Here is a 24,822-nt window from a genome sequence, read left to right on the forward strand (position 1 = left end):
CAGTGAGATGCTGTGTCAGTCACCTGCAGAGACTAGATGGGAAAAATATTTCAGAAAGAATTTCTAGTTGTCCATTATGGACAACAGTATGGAAGGTCCTCAAAAAATTAAAAATAGAACTATCATATGATCCAGGAATTCCACTGGATTCCAGTTCCAAAGGAACTGAACTTAGATTTCAAAGAGATATCTGCACCTCTATGTTCATTGCAACACTTTTCACAAGAGCCAAGATATGCCAATAACCCAAGCGTCTGTCATCACGTGAAAGGATAAAGAAAATACGGTAGGCACACACAATGGAATATGATTCAACCCTAATTAGGAAGGAGATCCTACCTACCATTTGTGACAACAAATGACATTGTGACAACATGGATGGAGCTTGAGGGCACAATGCTAAGCAAAATAAGCCAGTCACAGGATTAATACTACCCGCTACCACTTACAGGAGGAATTTAAGAGTCAAACTCACGGAAGCAGAGAAAATGGTGGTTACCAGGGGTGAAGGGAGGGGAGAGCGGAGAGGGGATGGTTTAAGGCTACCAAGTTTCAGGTGTGCTAGGTAAATGGTTCTGGAGATCTACAATACAGTATAGCGTCCGTAGCTGCATTCTCTACTGAAAATTTGGTAAGGGAGTAGATCTTATGGCTGTGTCCTTACCACATGCACACGAAATAATGAGGGCAAGAGTCTGGGAGGGAACTCAGAGAGGTGATGGACGTTTATGACCTTGATGATGGTGGCCGGAATCCTGTATACTTGTCCCTGAAGTATTTACACTGTTGGAAAAAGAAGAAAAAGAGACAGAGACAGAGAAGGAAAGAAAGGGAAGAAGAGAAAAGAAAAGAAAGAGAGAAAAGAGAAAAAATGAGCGAAAGAAGGAAGAAGGGGTAGGGAAGGGCGGGAAGATGGAGCAAAGGAAGGAAAGAAGCGGGGGGTGGGGAGAGAAGGGAAGGGAGGAGAAAGGAAGGGAAGAAGGGAGGAGCGTCTGGCTGGCTTGGTTGGTAGACCTCATACCTCCTCACGCTGGGGTCAGGAATTTGACCACCATGCTGGGTGTAGAGATTATTCGAATAATATATTTTTTTAAGATTTTATTTGACAGACAGAGCTCACAAGTAGGCAGAGAGCCAGGCAGAGAGAGGAGGAAGCAGGCTCCCTGCTGAGCAGAGAGCCTGAAGCAGGGCTCTATCCCAGGACCCTGAGATCATGACCTGAGCCGAAGGCAGAGGCTTTAACCCACTGAGCCACCCAGGCGTCCCTAGACTTGTAATTTTTAAGAAAATTTAAGATTATATTAGGCTATGTGGATCAGACGCATTCCACAAAGTCATTTATTTCATGTACCTTTTTTTCCTTTTCTATGAAAGCCAATATGTTTCTAGTATTTCACACTGCATTCCCAACAAATTAAACGCATTTTTTGAACAGCACGTTACTTCCAGGGCTGAACATTTGAATTGCTACTTCAGCAGCAGAGACAGACACGTGCGATAAATTAGACTGACAGTTTGGGAAGGTGGGTCATGTTTGGCTCATTTCTCATTGGGCGACCGACCGTGACCCGGTTGCTAAACCCTTCAATACCAGTTTCCCTGATTTGTGCGGCAGGATCTCTGTGATCGCGGAGGAGCTGGGCGCGCGGAGAGGAGGTCCGCTCCGCTCGGTGGCCCAGTGCGTGGACTCTGAGGCCCCGTGCACCCCCGCACAAGGCGGAATCCCCGGAGTTCCGAGCGCTGGGCCAGGCCCTTCGGCTCGGCGCCCCGCCCGCCGCCCCGAGGGAAGACTGAGGCCCGGCTGACTCGTCTCCTCGAGGGAGCCATGAACCAGTCCCATGCAGGCACCCGCCTGCGCGTCGTGCTGGGACACCTCAGCCAGCGCTCGGCCGGCGTCGGTGTATCCTTTGCGGTGCGCGGGGCTCGGGCTGCAAGTGTGGTGGCCTCCAGGGCTCATGGCGCAGCCGCCCAGCGGACTCTGCCCCTTCCTGCGCGCCCGCGTCCCGGCGTTGGTGTCAGCTGTTCCGGGCGCCCAGGGGCGGGGAGGCAGCGGAGCCGGGGCAGGAGGGTTCCCAGTGCGGATAGCCCCAAGCTCCCAGCCGCGGGCCCGGCCTGCTCGCTGGGCGGCCGCGTGACAGTGCCGGCCTCAGGGGCTGCTGTGGCGCCGCCCCAGGCTTCGCGGCCCTCCTGGGGCCTGTTTCCCTGCCTTGCCCGGGAGATGGAAGTTCTTCCTGAGGGCCTGCTCTCAGCTAGTGTGGCGTTTTCTGCACTTGGCCGCGCGTCACCCGACCGCCCAGAGTCCGAGGCGCGCGACGCACAGTCCCAGTCGCTCCTAAACTGGGGCGCAGGGCTGCCTGGAGCACCGGGGTGGGCGGGCCGGTGGACACTCAGGCAGCAGCGCACTGGGGCGCGGGGAGGGAGGGAGGCACCGGCCCGCACCCTCGGGCTCTTCTTTCCTTGAGGAGAGCTGTGCGAGCTGCTCCGCCAGGGTGTCCCTGAGCCCCGCAGGAGTGGATACGATGTCTCCCGGTTGTTCTTTCGGAGTTACTCGCGGCGGCGATGTGTGCGCCCCCCGTGTCGGATCCCGGAAAATGTCACTACGGGACACGGACGTCAGATGCTTTATGGAATTGTTTCTCCTGCTCCGATTAAGTGTTCTCTTTCAGGGGGTACTTTGGGCGCAAAGAGGACACTGCGTGGGATTTCCCCGTAAGTGATGGGATTATGCTCTGTTTTGCTGTGTGCAGGATCCTGAATTCCTTCCTAAAAATGCTTCTACGAATGTCTCTTTTTACTTTTATTTTACTTTTACTTCCAGCCACAATGTAGCAGAACCACTGCCCACCTAAAATCCCGTCGCAGATCAAGGCGATTATGTAATCTCATTTGACCAGTGAAAACACAGAAACCGAGGCCAGGAGACATTAAAACTTTTGACCAAAGACATTTAATTACCGAAACCAGGGGTTGACAAAGTGTGCTCCCAGGACCAGCAACAACTTCCCCTGGAACTTGTTAGACATGCGGATTCCCAGGCTCATGTGGACTCCCCATACTCCGGAGTGGGGCCCAGCAATCTGTTCTCACTTGTTTCTGATACATGCCCACTGGTGAGAACCACCAACGTGTGGGAACTGGAGATAACTGGAACCAGAATGAAGGTTTCCAGGTCCAGTCTGTGACTACTATGAAAATTCTGGGGTGCCTGGGTAGCTCAGTCCCTGAGACCTCTCTTGATTCTGGCTCAGCTCTTGATCTCGGGTTGTGAGTTCAAGCCCAGCATTGGACTCCATGCTGGGCAGTGAGCCTACTTTAAAAATAACAATAATTTTAAAAAAATATTCGGATCCTGCTTGTTCTTCTTTAGTAGTGTTGAGGTTAGAGCTTCTTTTTCATCTGTGTTGACTAGAAGAGCACTATTCTATCAACCTTCTGCCATGGTGGAGATGTTCTACACCAGCACTATCCAGCAATAGGAGCCCCATGTGGCTATTGAGCATTTGAAATATGGCTAGGAGGGCGCCTGGGTGGCTCAGTGGATAAGCCGCTGCCTTCGGCTCGGGTCATGATCTCAGGGTCCTGGGATCGAGTCCCGCATCGGGCTCTCTGCTCAGCAGGGAGCCTGCTTCCTCCTCTCTCTCTCTGCCTGCCTCTCTGCCTACTTGTGATTTCTCTCTGTCAAATAAATAAATAAAAATCTTTAAAAAAAAAAAAAAAAAAAAAAAAAAAAAAGAAATATGGCTAGGGGCAGTTTTCCTTTTCATTCTCCTTTTTCTTTTTAAAGATTTCATTTATTTATTTGACAGACAGAGATCACAAGTAGGCAGGTAGGCAAGCAGGGAGAGAGAGAGAGAGAGGGGAAAGTAGGCTCCATGCTGAACATAGAGCCCCAACTCGGGTCTCGATCCCAGGACCCTGGGATCACGACCTGAGATGAAGGCAGAGACTTTAACCCACTGAGCCACCCAGGCGCCCCTTCATTCTCTTCAATTTAAATAGACAGACGAGGTCAGGGGCTCTGGTATTGGACAACTCTGCCGAAACAGTCAGTGAACCTGCGTGTGGTTGGGGCTTAAAAACAATCCTGCAAATCATGTGGCCATCTCTTCCCAGCCTTAACTTGTTCTAGAGAGATGTGGGTTCTGGCATAAGGCAGGGGTTTTAAAACATAAAACACAATGCATTTTTAAAATGCAGAGATGCATCGAGAAGAAAAGAAATATGACCTATAATTCCAACTCTCACGGATCATTATCAGTCAATGTTTTGGTGTGTTCCTTTTCTGTGCATTTACATAATTACAGCCATCCTGTATAAATAGCTTTTTGGACCCATTTTTTCATGTTTACTAACATTATATGGTAAGGACATGAAACATTTCCACATCATTGAAAAAACTCTCCGAGGAAAGCAGTCACCACCACCAGAACCCACAACGGAAGGAGAAGAATTGTGGACTGAAGTACTGCCTTCTGGCCACCACATCTTGCTAGTAGCTGACAAAGGTCATTAAGTCTTTGTCTAGGAAAACAAAGGATTATACTGTCCCCAGTTACATAAAGACAAGACAAAAATAACATGTTTATGAGTAATAACATTCTTATACTCACTCTTTAAGCTAAAGAAACAATGAAAAAATTAGAAGTGGCTAAGTAAATTTGCTGTAGTTCTCTGGATAGAAAACTAGAAAGAATTTCTAGCTCTTTAAGATAGTTAGAATTATACTAAACTATGTGGATCATATGTTCCCTAGAGCCTAGCCACTGTTATTTAATCGATTTTTTTTTTTTTTTGAAGAGTAACAAGCCAAACGGTTTCTTGAATTTCAGAATGGATTCCCACTAAATTCGCTTTCTCTTTGGAAGAGCACATTTCTTCGTACTGCTAGATTTGAACCTTACAATTTTTATTTGTTTGGCAGTTTAGTGGAGGGAATAGTAAGTGGAAGAAATCAGTGGAAGCTATGAAATTAAGAGTATGGGTCGAGTCTGGCCTGAGGCATTTTCTGCTGGATGATCTGGGACCCAGTTACTGAGCCCTGTGAGTCTCATTCTCCTGCTCTGGGCAGCAGGGATGGTGATAAAGGTCTTGGGACTTCCAGTCCCTCCTCTGGGCTCTGTGAAATGAGACGATGTAAGCAACCGTGCGTGCCTGTCCGCAGCTATGTGTGTAACCCAGTCTTCCCTGATGAGAGCTAATTCAGGGCAGACGGTTGTTTCGAGAAAAAGTTGACTCCTCAATTTCATTTTATTTGCCTTAATTCCCTACCTAGGTAGCTCACTCCACTTCAGGGGCTGTTTCTCCTAACAGTTTCCATCCTCCACAATTCCAGTAAGTAGATCGAATTTGTCATTAGTAACCATACAATGTGTATAAAGCATTTCCTAGTGGTAATTAAGATATAAAACACATCTCATGTTGTCTGGTGAAAATTCATTACACAGGGGCACCTGGGTGGCTACTGGGTTAAGCATCCAACTCTTGATTTTGGCTTAGGTCATGATCTCATGGGCTGTGGGATCGATCAGTCATGGGTCAGGCTCTGTGCTCAGCAGGAAATCTGCTTCACCTTCTCCTTCTGCTCCTGCCCCTGCCCCCTCTCTCTCTTCCTATCTCTACAGAGAATAAATAAATTCTTTTTTTTTAAAGATTTTTTTTTTTAATTTGACAGAGAGAGACAGAGCCAGATAGGGAACACAAGCAGTGGGAGAGGGAGAAGCAGGCTTCCCACCAAGCAGGGAACCAGATGCGGGGATCGATCCCAGGACTCTGGTATCGTGACCTGAGCCGAGGGAGACGCTTAATAACTGAGCCACCCAGGCGCCCCGAATAAATAAATTCTTAAAAAAAAATTCATTATACAAATCATTTGTTGCCAGGACAAGTTCTAATGAGAACTCAAATTATGAAAATTTGAAGATGACTGTAATTTTATATGTATTTTAAAGTTCAGAAAGAGGAAAAATATCAGAGGTGTATAATCTGATTTTGTTCAAATTCAGACATGTTATACCTCATTTAAGTTAGCCTATGGCTTGTGGTCCTGTTGCTGTATTAGCTAGCGTCTTTGGTTTATCTTAAATTACCTTTGTAGGGGAAGACATCGATCTCCATGGAGTATTCTCATAGAGCCACATTTCTAATCTGGAAGAATGGACTGGATGATCTGAGTTTGCGCATATGCTATGCACTTACTTGGATTTTGTCACTTTGATTTCTTCTGAGAAGATATGATCTAGACAATTTAAAGTATAAAATGTATTGAATTTGTCTCCTACCTGAACAACCATACATAGTCATTATCGAACAAATTTGAAAGAGAAGAAAAGGAATTAAGAAAAATCATTCACAATTCCATTACATAGAAGCAATCACTTAAAAACTGTGTTTTAAAATTTTATTTGCATTTTTTTCAAGTACCCTTTTTAGGATCTTATTTATTTATTTGAGAGAGAGAGAGAGAGAGAGAGAGAGAGAGACCGGGCACGCATGAGTGATCAGGAGCAGGGGGGAGGGGCAGAGGGAAAAGCAGATTCACTGATAAGCGGGGAGTCTGATGTGGGACTCGATCCCAAGACCCTGGGATCATGACCTGAGCCAAAGGTATATGCTCGAGCCACCCAGGTACCCTGTGTCTTGGTTTTACACAAATCTCAGTGTATTTTATTATAGTAAGTCTGTACATGCCATTTTATGTTTTTCATTTTCTTAGAAGATTTATTTATTTAAGAGAGAAAGCGCACACATTGCAAGTTGGGGGAGAGGCTGAGGGAGAGACTCTCAAGCAGTCTCCCCAACGGAGCTCATAGACCATTTGGGGGCTCGATCTCAGACCTATGAGATCATGACCTGAGCTGAAATAACCAGTCCACGCTTAACTGACTGAGCTCCCCAGGGGCCCCAAGCTCTTCATTTCTAAGGCCTGAGTCCTAACCCATTGAGCAGATATAATTCATTATTCTTCTATTTTTTGGTAACAGTAGTAGTTAACATTTTAGATTTAAACCTTTTAAAAATGTTCAGATTAGGGGCCTGCCTGGCTCAGTGGGAAGAGCATGTGACTCTTGATCTCTGGTTTGTGGGTTCGAGCCCCACATTGGGTATAGAGATTACTTCAAAAAAAAAAAAATAGATAAACCCTCCCCTCTAGACTTGTTTTAAAAAATTTAGATTATTTTCTTAGAGTAAATAAAAAGTAGAAATGCTTGGTGGAAGAGTATGAACATTTCTCAGGCTCTTGATACATGTTGTTGGATGGTGATTTTTCACTTATACTTATTTGTAATTCCTTTTTCTCCTTTAGGTATACTCGGGATAATAATGTTCTAAGCCTAGAACAGAGAAAGTTTTATGAAGAAAATGGGTTTCTCGTCATTAGAAATTTAGTGTCTGATGCTGATATTGAACGCTTTCGGTACAGTAACCCTTCGTTGTTGTACAAAACTATGTTGTGTTTACAGTGGGAATGTGAGTAGGATTAGCATGTGTGTTCAGGTATTTTTCAATGATTGGCTAATCGGGAAGTGGTTAGGGACATGAGCTCTGGAGCCAGACTGGCTGCCTTTCATCTTAGCCAGACTACTTCCTGTTGTGTGTTCTGGAGCAACGTACTTTCTACTCCTGTTTTCACACCTGTACAATGGGGATGTTAATCGTATTTATGCCCCAGTGTTGTTGTGAGGTCTGGATAAGGTGAAGTACACACAGATGCCTTTGAACGGGGCCTGGCCCATGGTAAGCGTGAGAGAAGTTATTTGCCGTTATTACTCAGGTACACCACATCACAGACGGTTCCTCACTGTTCTGTTAGGCTAAGGAATAGGGGAGTCCCCGCAGTGAGCTCCGGCCTCACAGTGAGGAGACAGGGGCTGCTGCGCTGGTCATTTTCTCTCTCCATCCTCGGAACTACTCAGCCTGACCTGGAGGTCAGTCTGGTGCAGGGACACCCCCTGCTCTATCTCTGAGACTCTTTCCACAGAACTGGCCAGACAGGTGCCTGGAGCCTGCAGTCATGACATCATCTGCCAATTTAATTTTCTAGGAACGAGTTTGAAAGAATCTGCAAAGGGGAGGTGAAACCACAGGGAATGATGATAATGAGAGATGTAACCATTGCAAAATCAGAATTTACTCCAGGTGAAAAGATGGTTTCAAAGATCCAAGATTTCCAAGAAGATGAGGAACTCTTCAGATACTGCACTCTCCCTGAGGTTTGAGAACTTTCTGCGTTTTCTTTTTAAGTGAATAACGCACCTGCGTGCTTGCCTCTAGAATTGCTTACACTTTATCTGGCCCCTCTGTTTTGTGGCTGGTGATCAGTGGTTCTCAAATGGAGGCGGACATTTGGCGGTGCCTGGAGCGTGTTGGGTTGGCACACGGTGGGGACCGTGTGCTTCTGTCAGGGTAGAGGTGGGCATGGTGGGTGGGTGAGCTGCTAATGGAGCCCAGAGATCTTACAGAATAGTCCCAGAACTACAGAATAGTTCCAGTGCAGAATAGTCGCCTCCCCAAATGATGACTTATCGAGCTCCAAATGTTAGTCGTGGGCAGATGGAGAACCCTCTTCTGGAGTCTGGTCATTATTCTTAGTTGCGAAGGGCAGGAATTCTGCCTTAGAGAAGGAGCCTCTCTCACTGTGGATATGGGCATACCAACAGGAGGTACACTGCAGATCCTATTCACTGGACATCCATTTATTGTTTCTTTTTGTCTAATGAACTGGTCAGTAGAGGTTTAAGTTTGTGTTCAGATTTAAACTCATTTTTAAAAAAATCAATATTCTTTGAGTAGTTCAGATTTACAAAGGCATCCTCATGGTACAGAAGGGCATAAGATGAAAAGGAAAGTCTCCCACTCTCCAGCCCCACTCACCACCGAGCTTTCTGGTGTCTTCAAGTAGAAGTCTCTCATGGCTATGCAGGTGCATCTGTCTACCCCCACCTTTTGTGTCACATGGGAACATACTGGTTGTTCACTTTACAAGTGTAGTTTCTACACTTATAGTAGATCTTACACATCCTTTATATGACTTATAGATTAATCTATATCATGCTTTTAAATTGTTGTGTAACATCCCATTGCATAAATGTAGCACAGTTATTGAACAATTTATTTAGAATGGCTTTAAAGGACACATTGCATATAGTACATGCTAGAAATTATAACCGCAAGTGCTATTAGAGAATTTGCCCAATGGGGGCACCTGGCTGGCTCCATTGGTAGAGCATGCTACCTTTTTTTTCCTTTAAGATTTATGTGTTTACTTTAGAGAGAGGGGGAGGGTGAGAGGGAGAGAGAAAATCTCAAGCATACTTCCTGCTGAGCACAGAACCTGACATAAGGTGGATCTCTGGACCCTGGCTTCATGGCCTGAGCTGAAACCAAGGCTCAATTGCTTAACCGACTGAGCCACCCAAGTGGCCCAAGCATGTGGCTCTTGATCTCTGTGTTGTGAGTTTGAACAGGCTGGTTGTGGAGGTTAATTATAACTTAAAAAAATTTTTTTTTTAAATGGGAACCTGGGTTGCTTAGTTGGTTAAGCATCTACCTTGGACTCAGGTCAGGATCCCTGTGTCCTGGGATGGAGTCCTACATCAGGCTCCTTGCTCAGTAGGGAGCCCTCTTCTCCCTCTACCTACTGCTTTCTTTCTTGCTCTCTCTGACAAAGAAATAAAATCTTTAAAAAACCACATTTAAAATAATTTTAAAAATAAAGAAAATTTGCCGCATAAAAAACTCTGTGTACAGGTAAGCCAGCTATGAAGTCCAGCCCCTTGGGTGGGGGACAGGAGGGGATATGACTTCCCAGCCTCAAGTCCTGCTATGGAAATGGAAGTTGTGTGCATCCACCAAGGAGGAAAATCTTGACGTTAGTGGCAGCACAGGGTAGAGTTAGCACGACCGGGACATCCAGGTTTCCCACCGCTCTAAAATCTGAACCACGCAATTGCTGGTTCATGCAATGATTTTTAGGAGGTGGGTCCTGCTTTTAGTAATTAGGTATTTATTTTAATGTGTATTGGAAAAAATACCCAGCACATCCAACCTAGGACCTCAGGAATATTATTAATCAGGATAAGACACAAGTTAGTTTGGAAAAATTGTTGGTTAACTATATTGGGCACCTCTGTAAAGTATGATAGAAATGGTAAAATGGCTCTTGAGGGTCACTGAGGTTTAGAAAATACTGGTCAGAGGCACCTGGCTGGCTTAGTTGTGGGACCATGAGATCCTTGATCTCAAGGTCCTGAGTTTGAGCCCCATCGTGGGATTAGGGATTATTTAAAAAGGAAAGAAAGAAAATACTGGCCTAAGGAAATTGCAAAAGTTTACACGCTTTATAAACAAACAAGTAGGAGGCCTGACTTCTAGGATTTTGGTTTTATTTCAAGCATTTCCTGCTCAAGTTGGCAGTATTCCTTTTACATAGGATCAAACAATGAGAAAGCAGTAGAATATGCTTCATTTTTTTGGAGTCAGACAGAATTGGAGATTCAATACCATGTTTTTCATTGAATTGGCTCTGCAAACTAGGGCAGTTTATTAGCTTTGGGCTTATCTGCATGGGGTGTTCACTTTAAAGGATTATTCATCCATGGAGGCATTACTTTTCAGGAATCGCTGTGTGGTTTAGGTGGACTGATGCATAAAGCCCCCTGCAGGTAGTCGGCATACACTGCCAACTCCTTTCTGCATGTACCCCTCCCTCGGTGGGTTAGAGGTAAAGAGGTAGCACCCCAGTTGCCCTTCTCTTTTCCTCTGGGCTATGCATGACCGTTGCGCATGTTGGGGCCTCTCATGGTCCCTTGTTTTTTTCTTAAGTAGGCTCTATGCTCATCGTGGGGCTTAAACTCACAAGCCTGGCTCAAGAGTTGCATGCTCTACCTACTGAGCCAGCCAGGCCCCCCTCATGGTCCCTCCTTATGAAGAGTCTTGGTGGGGGTGAAGAGGAAGCTGCCTGCTCGCTGGGCAACTATGGACAGTTCCAGTTGAAAGAAGGTTTATCTCTGCCCTTCTCTGAGTTTACCTCAGAGAAACACATGCCTCTCTCTTTTTTTTTAGAATCTTATTTATTTATTTATTTATTTATTTATTTATTTATTTATTTAACAGACAGAGATGACAAGTAGGCAGAGAGGCAGGCAGAGAGAGGAAGAGAAGCAGGCTTTCCGCTGAGCAGAGAGCCCGATGCGGGTCTTGATCCCACGACCCTGGGATCATGACCTGAACCAACGGCAGAGGCTTTAACACACTGAGCCACACAGGCGTCCCCACATGCCTCCCATGTAGAAAAAGTGGTTAGGGTTCCAACTAGCTTGGAAAAGCCTATTTAATTCAGAGTGTTGCAGACTTGCTGTTACAACTTTTTCCTGCCTTCAAGCTTTGTTTGCAATGTTGTGAAATACTAAGCAGTTTTAAAAGATATATATATATTTGTTTGTTTGTTTATTTGGAGGGGAGGGGCAGAGGGAGAGAATCTCAAGTCGACTCCCCACTGAACAGAGGGCCCAGTGCAGGGCTTGATCCTGTGACTGTGCAATCATGACCTGAGCAGAAATGAAGAGTTGGAAGCTTCACTGACTGAGCGACCCAGGCGCTCCTACCAAGTGTTGAATGAAGGCATCTTGGCTCTTGTACAGATAGTTGTACTTTTGTGCCACTTTTGTGCATAATATTTATCGCCAGACTCTTTGTTCTTTTCCCTTAGATTCTGAAATATGTGGAGTGCTTTACTGGACCGGATATTATGGCCGTGCATACAATGCTGATAAACAAACCTCCAGATTCTGGTAAAGAGCTCTTATTTGTTACGGAGAAGCCGCCCCCCCCCCCAAAAAAAAGGAAAAGAGAGAGTTTAAGGTGTTCTAACTCTAGCTCTGTGTGTAACTGCTAAATTTGGATAACTAAATATATATGTTCTTTTATTTGTCTTAAAATAGCATACATCATAACAATAGTGAGGTAGAAGAGCGATTTCAGATGTTAACTATAGGGTTATTATCGGATTTCTGGAAGACTGACTGGCTTGCTGCTCAAAAGTTTGGTTTAATAAACATGACTGTTCATATACTATAGGCTCCTATTATTATAATTCTCATCCCTAAGCTTTGTTAACTATTGTTACCAATGATGGTGTAAATTCTGTTTTCCTGATTGAAGATATTATTATTATCAAAATTAAAGCTTTCTTATAAATCACATACATCACTTGACGTAAAATGTCTTGTGATTCCTAAAATGTAGCTCCTAATATCTCACTCCCAGAGAAACTGATTCTGAAGCGAAAACCCAGGAAATTGCACTAAAAAAATTTTTTTTTGTAAGTAGGCTACATGCCCAGCATGGAGCCCAACCAGGGACTTGAACTCATAATCCTGAGATCAAGACCTGAGTTGAAATTAAGAGATGCTTAACTGACTGAGCTACCCAGACACCCCCAAGAATCTGCATTTTTTTTAGCCAATAGTGCTTGCTCCGTGCTGAGAAATTCTACTCTACTAGCAGTAATAAATTGGTCCTTCAGAATTCTTTATTGTTTTCCACTTTTGAGGCCAGGAGAGTTTTATGTGACTAGCCTGTAGTGTAGCACCATGAAATCTCTCCTACCCTGGATGTCTTGCTTAGAGACATTGAGGTTGGGCGTAGGGGAACAGTACCAAGTTCAGAGTGCAAAACAGGGAACCATGTAAATGTGGTTCTGTGATCTCTGATTCTACATAGTGACTGTTCACCAAGTGCTCTTAGTTCTGTGAAGAACTTCTTGGAAGACTTTTATTAATTTAGTTACTCGATAGTGTTTGTATCAGCCACTTAGAGGGCTAACAGGGAACTTCAAATTTGGTTACTCTCTTCAGTTGACCAAACTTTTCTTTGAGTGCTAGGCTCCGTGCCCAAACCAGAGTTACAGTGGAATGAAACACAATAGAGATCATAGCATGTTATGAGTTGCCAGAGAATGGTGGGAATCCCTGGCTGTCAGAAACCCAGGAAAAAAGTGTAGGATCTGGAGTCACGCTGTTGATTTGATATTCCAATTTGGTGCTTATCTCTCTAGGCTGATTGTCTGTAGTGTGGTTTCACTTCTTTGGGTTTTGGAGGGATAGACACCGATCTGGTTTTCAGGCAGAGGAGATGAATTCTGAGGTTCAAGTGTGGTTTAACAGCAGGTTCTGTTTCAGGCAAGAAGACATCCCGCCACCCCTTGCACCAGGATCTGCACTATTTCCCCATCAGACCCAGCAATAACATAGTTGGTGCTTGGACAGCCATGGAGCACATCGACCGGAACAATGGCTGCCTGTGTGTGCTCCCGGGCAGTCACAAAGGCGACCTGAAGCCACATGCTTATCCCAAGTGGGAGGTAAAAATCCCTTCCTTCCTTCCTTTTCTTTTTCTTTCCTTCCTTCCTTCCTTCCATTACTTCCTTCCTCCCTCCTTTTCTTTTTTAGGATTTTATTTATTTATTTATTTATTTTTTAGAAAAAGATTTTATTTATTTATTTGTCAGAGAAGAGGGAGAGAGAGCGAGCGAGCACAGGCAGACGGAGAGGCAGGCAGAGGCAGAGGAAGAAGCAGGCTCCCTGCCAATCAAGGAGCCCGATGTGGGACTCGATCCCAGGACCCTGGGATCATGTCCTGAGTCGAAGGCAGCTGCTTAACTAACTGAACCACCCAGGCGTCCCTATTCATTTATTTATTTGAGTCAAACACAGAGAGAGACAGGGATAAAGGGAGACAACTCGTGATATTTGCTCGTGATACTTGTGAGAGGTGGCTTGGGCCGAGAGAGGCAGAGGGGGAGGAACACAGACATGTAGACTCTGGTGAGCACTAACTCAACATGCAGCTTGATTTTGTGACCCTGAGATCATAACCTGATTCCAAAATCCAGAGTCTGATACCTGACTCTCTGAGCCACCAACGTGCCCCTAGCAGATAAATCTTAACCAGAATATTTATTGTTTTGATTTTATTTTTATTTATTTTTAAAGATTTTATTTATTTATTTGACAGAAAGAGAGAGAGGTCACAAGTAGGCAGAGGCATGCAGAGAGAGAGGGGGAAGCTGGCTACCCACTGTGCAGAGAGCCCAATGTGGGGCTTGATCCCAGGACCCTGAGACCATGACCTGAGCCAAAGTCAGAGGCTTAAACCACTGAGCCACCCACGTGCCCTATTGTTTTAATTTTAAATCAGATTCCATACAGAACTTTAACAATGAGATGGAATTTCCTTTCTTACCAAAACATTGTTTTAGATTTTACAACCAGGATCAGGGAAAATTCAAAGATTTCAGGTAGAATAATAATTTTTCTTTCAACAAGTTTTGGAAAGCTGTCCAGTGTGGGAAACTCTGGTAGGCACTGGTAGGATCTAAAATCATCAAGCTTCATTGCAGAGGTCAGATTAAACACCCACAACACCAGATGCATGTATCAGCTGCTAAGTAATTCTTATCCACTGATTGCTAGATCTCAGGATAAAGACGAGGGAGGAATCATTTCCTTCCTGTTAGAGAGACCAGCGAAGGCTCTGGGGAAGGATGAGTAGTATTCCACTGCCTGCCTGTTGTATGGTTTATTGATTGAACTATTGAACGGTTTTGAGCCCACAAATGGTAAGATCCAATCGTCAATTCAAGAGTGATAATCTTGAAATCTAGAGCAGGAGATACTGCGGTGTGGAGTCCAGAGGCAGAGAAACCAGAGAGGAGACTATGCGTGTTGTAGGCCTCAGACAATGAAATCTGAAAACCCCAGAAGAGCACATGTTGTTCAGGTGGGAAGAATGCATGTGGGTTTTTTGTAGCAAGTAAAGAATTCTTACACTGAGGATTAGTGCCAAGTGAAAACTTTTGAGTCTGGATTCTGATACAAAATCTGAAATTGTGAGATTCATAAACTGTTGAGGTTTATGGAAAAACTGAGTTGAGGTTTATTGCAGTTGCAGGCAACAAAGTTTGTTGCAGGCAACAGAAGTGGGCTGTGGCTGACTTAATCCAAAGAGTGTGTGTCTTGGAGGGTTGCAGGCACATGCTGAGTCCATGGAAAGGCTGGCTGGCTCGTAAGCAGGAAAGTAGGAGTGTGTCAGTGGGAAGTCAGGATGGGGCACTTGGTGGGGGCAGTTGAACCTTGACCATGACCAATGCCTTTGATCAATCCTCTGTTCAGATACAAAGTGATGACAGTGGGAGTTCAGATTGACTTTGCATAGGTTACATGTGCACCTAGCCAGGAGAGAAGTGCACTGGATGAAAGGCCCAACACAGTCCAGCAGGAAAGAATCCTTCCCCCAGAAGAATGTGGGACAGTCCTATGAAGGGGACTAAGATACTGTGCTCCCCCCATAACCATTACTTAAAGCAATAGCTAACATTGGAAGTAGTTCTAAAAAAGCACAGTGTTGTAATTTACTATTCTTTCTTTACTCTGGTTGTGACATGAGTGCTTTCTGAGCTTAGGAGACTTGAACATTTTCTCTCTTTTGGCCTGAGAATACAGTTTGCTTCCCAGAGGTACTCCTGAATAATAGAAGAATGATTTAGGCAAAGTTATGGGGGAGAAGAATATCATGTTGGGAAAGTGGGATTACAGATTCATGCTGGAAAGGGGATCTCCCATGTTAACTGCAAAATGCAAAGTTGGTCTAGATCTTCATTTATAATTCGGTAATGAAGGATAAGTGGAAATTTCATATTCTTCATTTGGGCCCCCAAATCCATGATTTTTACAACCAGATGTCTGAGAAGTTTTTGTATATTTACAGTTGCTTTGAAAAATCTTTTTATGTCTTTTTCTTGGCAGAACTTAGGAAACCTTTGCTTTTTCTAATGAGTCATTGACAAAATTCTTAATCATTGGATTCCTCAAATATAGTCTTGGTTCTCTTATGTGATCTAGGGCGGAGTTAACATAATGTTCTACGGGATTCAGGACTATGATGAAAACTGCCCCCGAGTGCATCTTGTGATGGAGAAGGGAGACACTGTTTTCTTTCATCCTTTGCTTATCCATGGATCTGGTTGGAACAGAACTCAAGGATACCGGAAGGTATGCATTCCCATCACTGGACTTTCCAAAGATGAATACATTAGAAACAAAAATGTCAAGATATGTGAAACTATGAGATTTGTGACATTGAACTAAACTGGCGTTTAGTCTGGTTTATTTACCAGGAAATCTATTTGCTACCTCTTGCTGTTAGGTTCATATCAGTAAGAAGCCAGGTGAGCTCAGGATTATAATCCTGCTGATAATGAATTATGAGCATTCATAGAATTGCTTCAGAAGAACATCATACTTGGGAGCCCATAGCCTGTGCTTTTGGAGGCAGAAACAATGGCTGGCATATAAAAATCATAAAATTTGGAATGTATATAGTTCATAGTAGCCACATAAGAGGAAGGTTTATAAGAGCTTTGTTATTTGGAAAATCATTATCAACTCTATGCAAACGTTTTGAATTGGCTGCCCAGACCTCAGATTTCACAGGCAGCCATATATTTCATACCTGAGTCCCACAATTTGTTTTTCGTTTCAGAATGTTTTAAACACCTGATGATTTAAAACTGACAAAATTTCTCATAGTCCCAGATTTCTCACTTCTCAAAAATTCAATAGATCTGATAATACTTTGGACGTCCATTTCTCCATATAACATGGCTGTCCATACTAAATGTTGGGGATTGTGGGGGACTGAGTGAAACCTTCCAGTTTTTCACACCAACTACCACTGTCTCCCTGAGGTCAAGGGTTAGTTTCCTGGTTTCATCTTCTATTCATTAATATTTCTATCAGGTTGACAGGGCCATGATGAAGGTGAGGCAAGAAGACACTCTTCTGGATCAAAATTTAACGGGGGTGGGGGAAAGGTGTAAAAAAAAAAAAAAAGAAAAGAAAAAAACCTAACCCCTCAGGATTCAAGTTCAATGAAATTTTAGGGAACTATTTAGATAATCAAAACTAATTGAAAAAATATCCATGATGTAAGGCGGTATCTCTGAATCCTCCAGAACCTTACACCAGTTAGAATGGCAAAAATCAACAAAGCAAGAAGCAACAAATGTTGGAGAAGTTGTGGAGAAAGGGGAACACTCTTACACTGCTGGTGGGAATGCAGATGAGTGCAACCTCTTTGGAAAACAGTGTGGAGGTTCCCCCAAAAATTAAAAATAGAGCTACCCTATGACTCAGCAATTGCACTACTCCATATTTACCCCAAAGATACAGATGCAGTGAAAAGAAGGGCCACATGCACCCCAATGTTCATAGCAGCAATTTCCACAATTGACAAAATGTGGAAAGGGCCAAGATGGCCTCCAACAGATGAATGGAAAAAGAAGATGTGGTCCATATACACAATGGAATATTACTCAGCTATCAGAAAGGATGAATACCCACCATTTGCATCAACATGGATGGGACTGGAGGAGATTATGTGGAGTGAAATAAGTCAAACAGAGAAAGTCAATTATCATATAGTTTCACTTATTTATGGAACATAAGGGATAGCATGGAGACATTAGGAGAAGGAAGGGAAAAATGAAGGGAGAGAAATCAGAGACGGAGATGAACCATGAGAGACTAGGGACTCCAGAAAACCAAATGAAGGTTTTAAAAGGGCAGGGGGGCGTGGTGGGGGGATGGGTGAGCCTGGTGATGGGTAATAAGGAGGGCACAGATTGCCTGGAGCACTGGGTATTATATGCAAACAATGAATCATGGAACACTACATCAAAAACTAATGATGTACTCTATGGTGACTAACATAACAATAAAAAAAAATAAGAAAAGAAAAAAATATCCATGATGTGCACAATGCCAGCATTTCAAATAAAGACTAGATTGGACTCTCCACCAGCATGGCCCTCAGAAGTGTGCAAGCAGGGGGTATAGGCACAGTGACATAAATAATATGAGTGTTCCTGAGTTTCACTAATTTGGGCGTTTTTTAAAAAAAGATTTTATTTATTTATGACAGAGAGAGATAACAAGAGAGGGGACACAAGCAAAGGGGGAACTGGAGAGGGAGAAGCATGCTCCCCACTGAGCAGGGAGCCTGATATGGGGCTCAATCCCAGGACCCTGGGATCATGACCCGAGCTGAACATAGACACTTAACCAACTGAGCCGCCCAGGTGCTCCTAATTTGGGCCTTTTATCATGTATCCTAAGCCCCAAATTCAGCTTGGAATGAAAAATGGAAATTTATGTCTATGTGTGTATATAAAAAAGCAAAGCCAAGACAATAATCTGAGAGTTTACATGAGTCAGAAAGTTATAACACGTGCTACATGATCAGGATCATAAACTGAGATAGGATAACTACATATTGCAAGATTCCATGTTAACAAGTTGTGTATGACAGGATTATTGTATGAAAATAAAAGTTATATAATGTAAAACACCCTAAGTATTATGAAAGCTAATTCCCCAACTTTGCAATTTTTCAATAGTGTTTCAGCTAGTTAAATGTTTGGGAAAGTATGAATCCTTAAAAATAAACCAAAAACACATGTATATGAGTGTGCCCTTTTCCTCTTTGGCCTCAGGTGTCGCTCCTCCTTGGCATGGTCTGGGGGCTTCTGTGGGAAATGGAGTTTGTGACTCCACTGCATGGAAATTCAGTGTTCTGGGCAAAGCAGGCAGTCCCTTCAGTAGGCAGTTGCCTCAAGAGAACTAACCTGAAACTAGGAAAGTGAGTTTTAAGTTTAGATTAGCTTGTAAGTTTTTCAAGAATGGGGAGAACCAAGTAACCTCCATCTTACCTTCAGACAGAAAGAAGATGGGGATCGTATGTGATGCTATTGGACTCAAAGTGTCCATTTTATTTCAGAGGGGTGGTGTGTATATTATTGTCCTTTGCAAGGTATTTTTGTGGGATGTTGTTTGTTTGTTTTCATGATCCGTTGCCATTGAAATGACAACTCACCCCAAACTCAACTGAGTAACTAACTTTCATGACTAAGAAAATGGTGAAGAACCCTGGAACACATTCCTGTTTAGGACTTGAGGACATCCACACACTAGAAAATTGACATGTGGAAAAGTTAAAAGTCCTCTACTCATATCATTATGTTCCCCACCCTTTTTCAAAACAAGGATCGCAGGAAGCTAAAAACCTCTTGTATTTCTCAGTCAGACTTAAACTGTACCTGGGGAAAAAGAGATACTGAACCCTGAAGAGACTAATACAGGACAGCATGAAACATTCTAGAAATCAAACGCTGAGTGAAATTGCTGATTTCCTAAAAGAAGTCTCCCTGTTCGGTTGCTGGTGTTTATGGAATGGTTTTTTTTCCCAGTATTAACCATGTCACTCTACACAGGCAATTTCCTGCCATTTCGCCGGGGCGGACTGCCACTACATTGATGTGAAAGGCACCAGTCAAGAAGTCGCTGAGAGGGATATTTCACGGATAGGAAAAAAATTATATGGAATTCCAGATGACATCAGTCTGCAGGTATATTTTTTTTGAGATGACAGGTTAAGACTTTTTTGTCTTCTTTTCTTCAGATGCTTAACAACTCTCATACCTCTTGTAATTTGAGTATAACGTGCTTTGTTTAGAGCACCTTGCACAAGCATTGCTGAGACCCACTAAGAATTATAGTGGAATTTCAGCTTGTACACGCGTCCCCAGCTGGGGCATCTGAGCACGCTGTGCTTTTTTATGTCTTTGGCCACCCTGTGGTACACAGGCTATTCTGTTCCAGGATGGACAGGTGGAAACAGAAAACAGATCTGGAGGAGAGCAAGTGAAGGACGAAGGCTACCTTCTTGAACGCACAGAAGGAAAGTTAGAGGCTTGGTCTCTCACCCATAGGCCTCCTTTATTTGTATAGGGCAGAGTATTGACGTATCTACAAATCCAGGGAGACTCCCAGAAAGCCATTCCTAAGCAGGTTTTGTTTGGGTCAGTTGGCATCTGGAGTTTCATGGAGCAGACTTCAGAAACCACTGATGCTTATCTGTGGGGGATAGAGACATTATTTCGTAGCCTTTCTACTTAATACACATCACTTGTAAATTCTTTGTAACTAGAACATTCAAAGCTGATGATGATGGTCACCAGACAAACTGTAGTCAAAGCTAAAATAAACATATTTACTTTGTAAATGAAGTCCATTTTAGCCGCTGAACCAAAAAGCTGATCCTATGTTTTTATTTGCATTCATTATAAATGCATGCATTTCCTATGGGGGAGAACCCCAAGGAGACCGAGCGTCATGATAACTCTGGGTCTTCCAGTACTTTGAAGAGTACCATACACCAGCACTAAGCTACCGTGCCATTAGGAGTCATCTTCTGAAACTCCTTCTCAGCTTAAGAATCTGACTTCTCCCTTGCCCCTTCTCCCTTTAGCATCTATGACTCTATCCCACATCTGCAAAGGCTCTCATTTCACACCGTAGATGGTAGACCCTCTGTGCTCCTCCCTTGGGCCAGTGCTTAAAATGCATCACTTTTTGTCAAGTGGGGCTTCCATGCAACACTCTGAATTTTAAAGCAGAAAAAAATGCATATATTGTGTTTGTGGTCTGTCAGGTTGTGGTGAGTCATTGCCTTGTGTATTTATTTCATTTATCTGAGAGAGAGAGAGAGAGAGCGAGAGAGAGCAGGAAGGGCGGCAGGCAGGCAAAGGGAGAGGGAGAAGCAGACTCCCTGCTGAGTGGGGAGCTTACTGAGGGGCTGGATCCCAGAACCTTGAGATCATGACCTGAGCCAAAGACCTATGCTTAACGGACTAAGCCACCCAAGTGACCCACCTGTATTTATTTGAAAATGTTAGTCTTGCAGATATAGTTCCTCAGCTTTACTTAGAATAATGATATTAATTTCTGCTACATAGTTCTTTGTGAGTTATAAGAGCTCTTTCTTTTTTTTTTTTTTTTTAAGATTTTATTTATTTATTTGACAGAGAGAAATTACAAGTACACTGAGAGGCAGGCAGAGAGAGAGAGAAGGAAGCAGGCTCCCTGCTGAGCAGAGAGCCCGATTCGGGACTCGATCCCAGGACCCTGAGATCATGACCTGAGCCGAAGGCAGCGGCTTAACCCACTGAGCCACCCAGGCGCCCAAGAGCTCTTTCATATCTCTAGTCTTACTTTCTTCACCAAATCCCTGTGGATGAGTCATTCTCACTTTTTTTAAAAAAAAGATCTCTTTATTTATTTGAGTGAGAGAGAGTGCATACAAGCAGGGGGAGAGAGGAGGGAAAGGCAGGAAATCTCCAGCAGACTCCTCCCTGAGCGAGCCCAGCGCCTTGAGATCACGACCTGCATCAGACACTTAACTGACTGAGCCACCCAGAAATCCCTCACTACGCGCTCTTAGGGAGAAAGTGAAAAGTCCAAGAGGTTGGCCTGAGTGATGTAAGTGACAGAGGTACATTTTGGATAAGGTCCAATTCCAAAACCATTTTTTCCACCAGACCTAGTTGTTGGCTCAAAAATAAACAAGAAACAAAAAAGTCTGAATTGTTTTATTAAGAACAAAGGAATGTCAAAATCCCACCCATTTTTTTCCGAGAAATGGAACAAATAATCCTAACATTTATATGGAACCAGAGAAGACCTCGAATAGCCAGAGGAATGTAGAAAAAGAAAGCCAAAGTTGGTGGCATCACTATTCCGGACTTCAAGCTCTATTACAAAGCTGTCATCATCAAGACAGCATGGTACTGGCACAAAAACAGACACATAGATCAATGGAATAGAATAGAGAGCCCAGAAATAAAAAAGCCCTCAACTCTATGGTCAACTAATCTTTGACAAAGCAGGAAAGAATGTCCAATGGATAAAAAGACAGCCTCTTTAGGGCGCCTGGGTGGCTCAGTGGGTTAAGCCGCTGCCTTCGGCTCAGGTCATGATCTCAGGGTCCTGGGATCGAGTCCCACATCGGGCTCTCTGCTCAGCAGGGAGCCTGCTTCCTCCTCTCTCTGCCTGCCTCTCTGCCTACTTGTGATCTCTGTCTGTCAAATAAATAAATAAAATCTTAAAAAAAAAAAAAGACAGCCTCTTTAATAACTGGTGTTGGGAAAATTGGACAGCCACATGCAGAAAAATGAAATTGGACCATTTCCTTACACCACACACGAAAATAGACTCAAAATGGATGAAGGACCTCAATGTGAGAAAGGAATCCATCAAAATCCTTGAGGAGAACACAGGCAGCAACCTCTTCCAAACTCAGCCCCAGCTACATCTTCCTAGGAACATCGCCAAGGGCAAGGGAAGCAAGGGCAAAAATGAACTATTGGGATTTCATCAAGATCAAAAGCTTTTGCACAGCAAAGGAAACAGTTAACAAAACCAAAAGACAACGGACAGAATGGGAGAAGATATTTGCAAACAACATATCAGATGAAGGTCTAGTGTCCAAAATTTATAAAGAACTTAGCAAACTCAACACCCAAAGAACAAATAATCCAATAAGAAATGGGAAGAAGACATGAACAGACATTTCTGCAAAGAAGACATCCAGATGGCCAACAGACACATGAAAAAGTGCTCCACATCACTGGGCATCAGGGAAATACAAATCAAAACCACAAAGAGATGTCACCTCACACCAGTCAGAATGGCTAAAAGTAACAAGTCAGGAAATGACAGATGCTGGTGAGGATGCGGAGAGAGGGGAACCCTCCTACACTGTTGGTGGGAATGCAAGCTGGTGTAACCACTCTGGAAAACAGCATAGAGGTTCCTCAAAAAGTTGAAAATAGAACTACCCTATAACCCGGCAATTGCACTACTGGGTATTTACCCTAAAAATACAAATGTAGTGATCCGGAGGGGCACGTGCAGCCGAATGTTTATAGTAGCAATGTCCACAATAGCCAAACTATGGAAAGAACCTAGATGTGCATCAACAGATGAATGGATAAAGAAGATGTGGTGTATATCTACAATGGAATACTATGCAGCCATCAAAAGAAATGAAATCTTGCCATTTGTGACAATGTGGATGGAACTAGAGGGTATTATGCTTAGCGAAATAAGTCATTCGGAGAAAGACAATTATCATATGATCTCCCTGATATGAGGAAGTGGAGATGCAATGTGGGGGGTTTGGTGGGGTAGGAAAAGAAGAAATGAAAAAAGATGGGATCGGGAGGGAGACAAACTATACGTGACTCTTTTTTTTTTTTTTTAAAGATTTTATTTATTTATTTGACAGAGAGAGATCACAAGTAGGCAGAGAGGCAGGCAGAGAGAGAGGGAGAGGCAGGCTCCCCACTGAGCAGAGAGCCCAATGCTGGGCTCGATCCCATGACCTGAGATCATGACCTGTGCTGAAGGCAGAGGCTTAACCCACTGAGCCACCTAGGCGCCCCTATAAGTGACTCTTAATCTCACAAAAGAAACAGAGGGTTGCTGGGGGGAATGGGGGAAGGAGAGGGGGGTGGGGTTACGGACATTGGGGAGGATATGTGCTATGGTGAGTGCTGTGAAGTGTGTAAACCTGGCGATTCACAGAATTGTACCCCTGGGGATAAAAATACATTATATGTTTGTTTATTTATTATTTTTTAAAAGTTTTTATTTATTTATTTGCAGAGAGAGATGACAAGCAGGCAGAGAGGCAGGCAGAGAGAGAGGAGGAAGCAGGCTCCCTGCTGAGCAGAGAGCCCGATGCTGGGCTTGATCCCAGGACCCTGAGATCATGACCTGAGCTGAAGGCAGCGGCTTAACCCACTGAGCCACCCAGGCGCCCCACATTATATGTTTATTAAAAAAATAAAAAAATTATAAGAAAAAAAGACAAAGGAAAAAGAAAAATCAAGCCATAACTCATGACATCATTTGCAAGTAGGAGCAGATCACTGTAAATGGAGCAGTGTCTAAAGGAACGCAGGAGAAGGGGCTGTATGGACTGTTGTGACCAAACACTGTGTTCAGCCAGTTGAAGACACCTGTGGTCAACAGCAGTGCCAAATAACACAGGCTGACCTTCTGGGGACTTGCTCTCTTAGTTTGGTCAACACTATTCTAGATGTGGGCAAGTACATTATTTAAAGTCTTAGAATATGGTTTATTTACCAGTTGATAGACTACTGTGCAGAGTTTTTCCATTCAACTCTTGGTAGATGCTAGAAATCTACTTCGTCTCATGTTGAACAGATCCCTGTGTTCCATCAACTGACTGTGCTTGGTTTTATTTCCAGGATGTGCTTAGATTTCGAGTGCGGCTGGTGAAAGGAAAGAGGATCAACCTATGAAGTAGCCGTCGGCTTGAGCTCTTTGAGAGAAAACAGAACAAATCAAGGTGCCTGGGGAAAATGTTTTCTTAACAAGCTATCCTAATCTTTTCTATCGCTTGTTCTCCAAATCATGACACGAGGATAAGGTACTTGCTGGTATGTGGTTAGTTCTGCGTGCAGACCTGTTGCTTTCATGGAGGAAGATATGTAACAGTGGCTGATTACTGGTTTCAGGAAAACTGAGGGTTGCAGCTAATAAATGTGTTTCCTATCTAATTTATGTGTGTTCAATCAGTTTCTTTGATTCAGTTAGCTATTTACCCAAGCAGAAAGGTATCCTTTGAAACTCAGGATACGTGGACTCTTGCATCCCTCTTCTGGAAAACCCACCACCCCCTGACTTCATGGCACGAGAGATTTCTCAGATCTAGAACACCATCTAACACAGGCACATGTAATGAAGGGCATTGTGGAGTAGAAATAAGGGAGATGCTTGTGCTCTGACACAGGATTCCTTGCATGACTTCTCCAACCCAGGCAGCCTCCTTAAAAAAAAAAAAAGACCAGATCTTTCCAAGTTGTTTTTCTCTGTTCCTGAAGAAGGAAGACTAAGGTGG

The 24,822-nt window shown here is 43.6% G+C and overlaps 1 protein-coding gene across 1 annotated transcript; it reads left to right on the top strand.

Moving 5' to 3' along the window:
- The first annotated feature begins 1,588 nt into the window (after nt 1–1,588).
- Nucleotides 1,589–24,481, top strand: LOC131838273 (phytanoyl-CoA dioxygenase, peroxisomal-like). Its single transcript, XM_059184121.1, has 9 exons — nt 1,589–1,900; nt 5,273–5,331; nt 7,304–7,414; nt 8,042–8,210; nt 11,708–11,789; nt 13,179–13,360; nt 15,900–16,049; nt 19,328–19,462; nt 24,170–24,481. Exons 1-9 carry the CDS (start codon nt 1,826–1,828, stop codon nt 24,221–24,223), a joined length of 1,017 nt encoding a protein of 338 aa, XP_059040104.1. The 5' UTR covers nt 1,589–1,825; the 3' UTR covers nt 24,224–24,481.
- Nucleotides 24,482–24,822: the final 341 nt, after the last annotated feature.

This window comes from Mustela lutreola, chromosome 8, assembly GCF_030435805.1.
Source record: "Mustela lutreola isolate mMusLut2 chromosome 8, mMusLut2.pri, whole genome shotgun sequence".
NCBI classification, from domain to species: Eukaryota; Metazoa; Chordata; class Mammalia; order Carnivora; family Mustelidae; genus Mustela; species Mustela lutreola.

Coding starts and splice junctions, on each gene's coding strand:
- LOC131838273 (XM_059184121.1), top strand. CDS start 1,826: ATGAACCAGTCCCATGCAGGCACCCGCCTGCGCGTCGTGCTGGGACAC. Junction 1,901..5,272: donor AGCGCTCGGCCGGCGTCGGT/GTATCCTTTGCG, acceptor TTCCCTACCTAG/GTAGCTCACTCCACTTCAGG. Junction 7,415..8,041: donor GCTGATATTGAACGCTTTCG/GTACAGTAACCC, acceptor TTAATTTTCTAG/GAACGAGTTTGAAAGAATCT.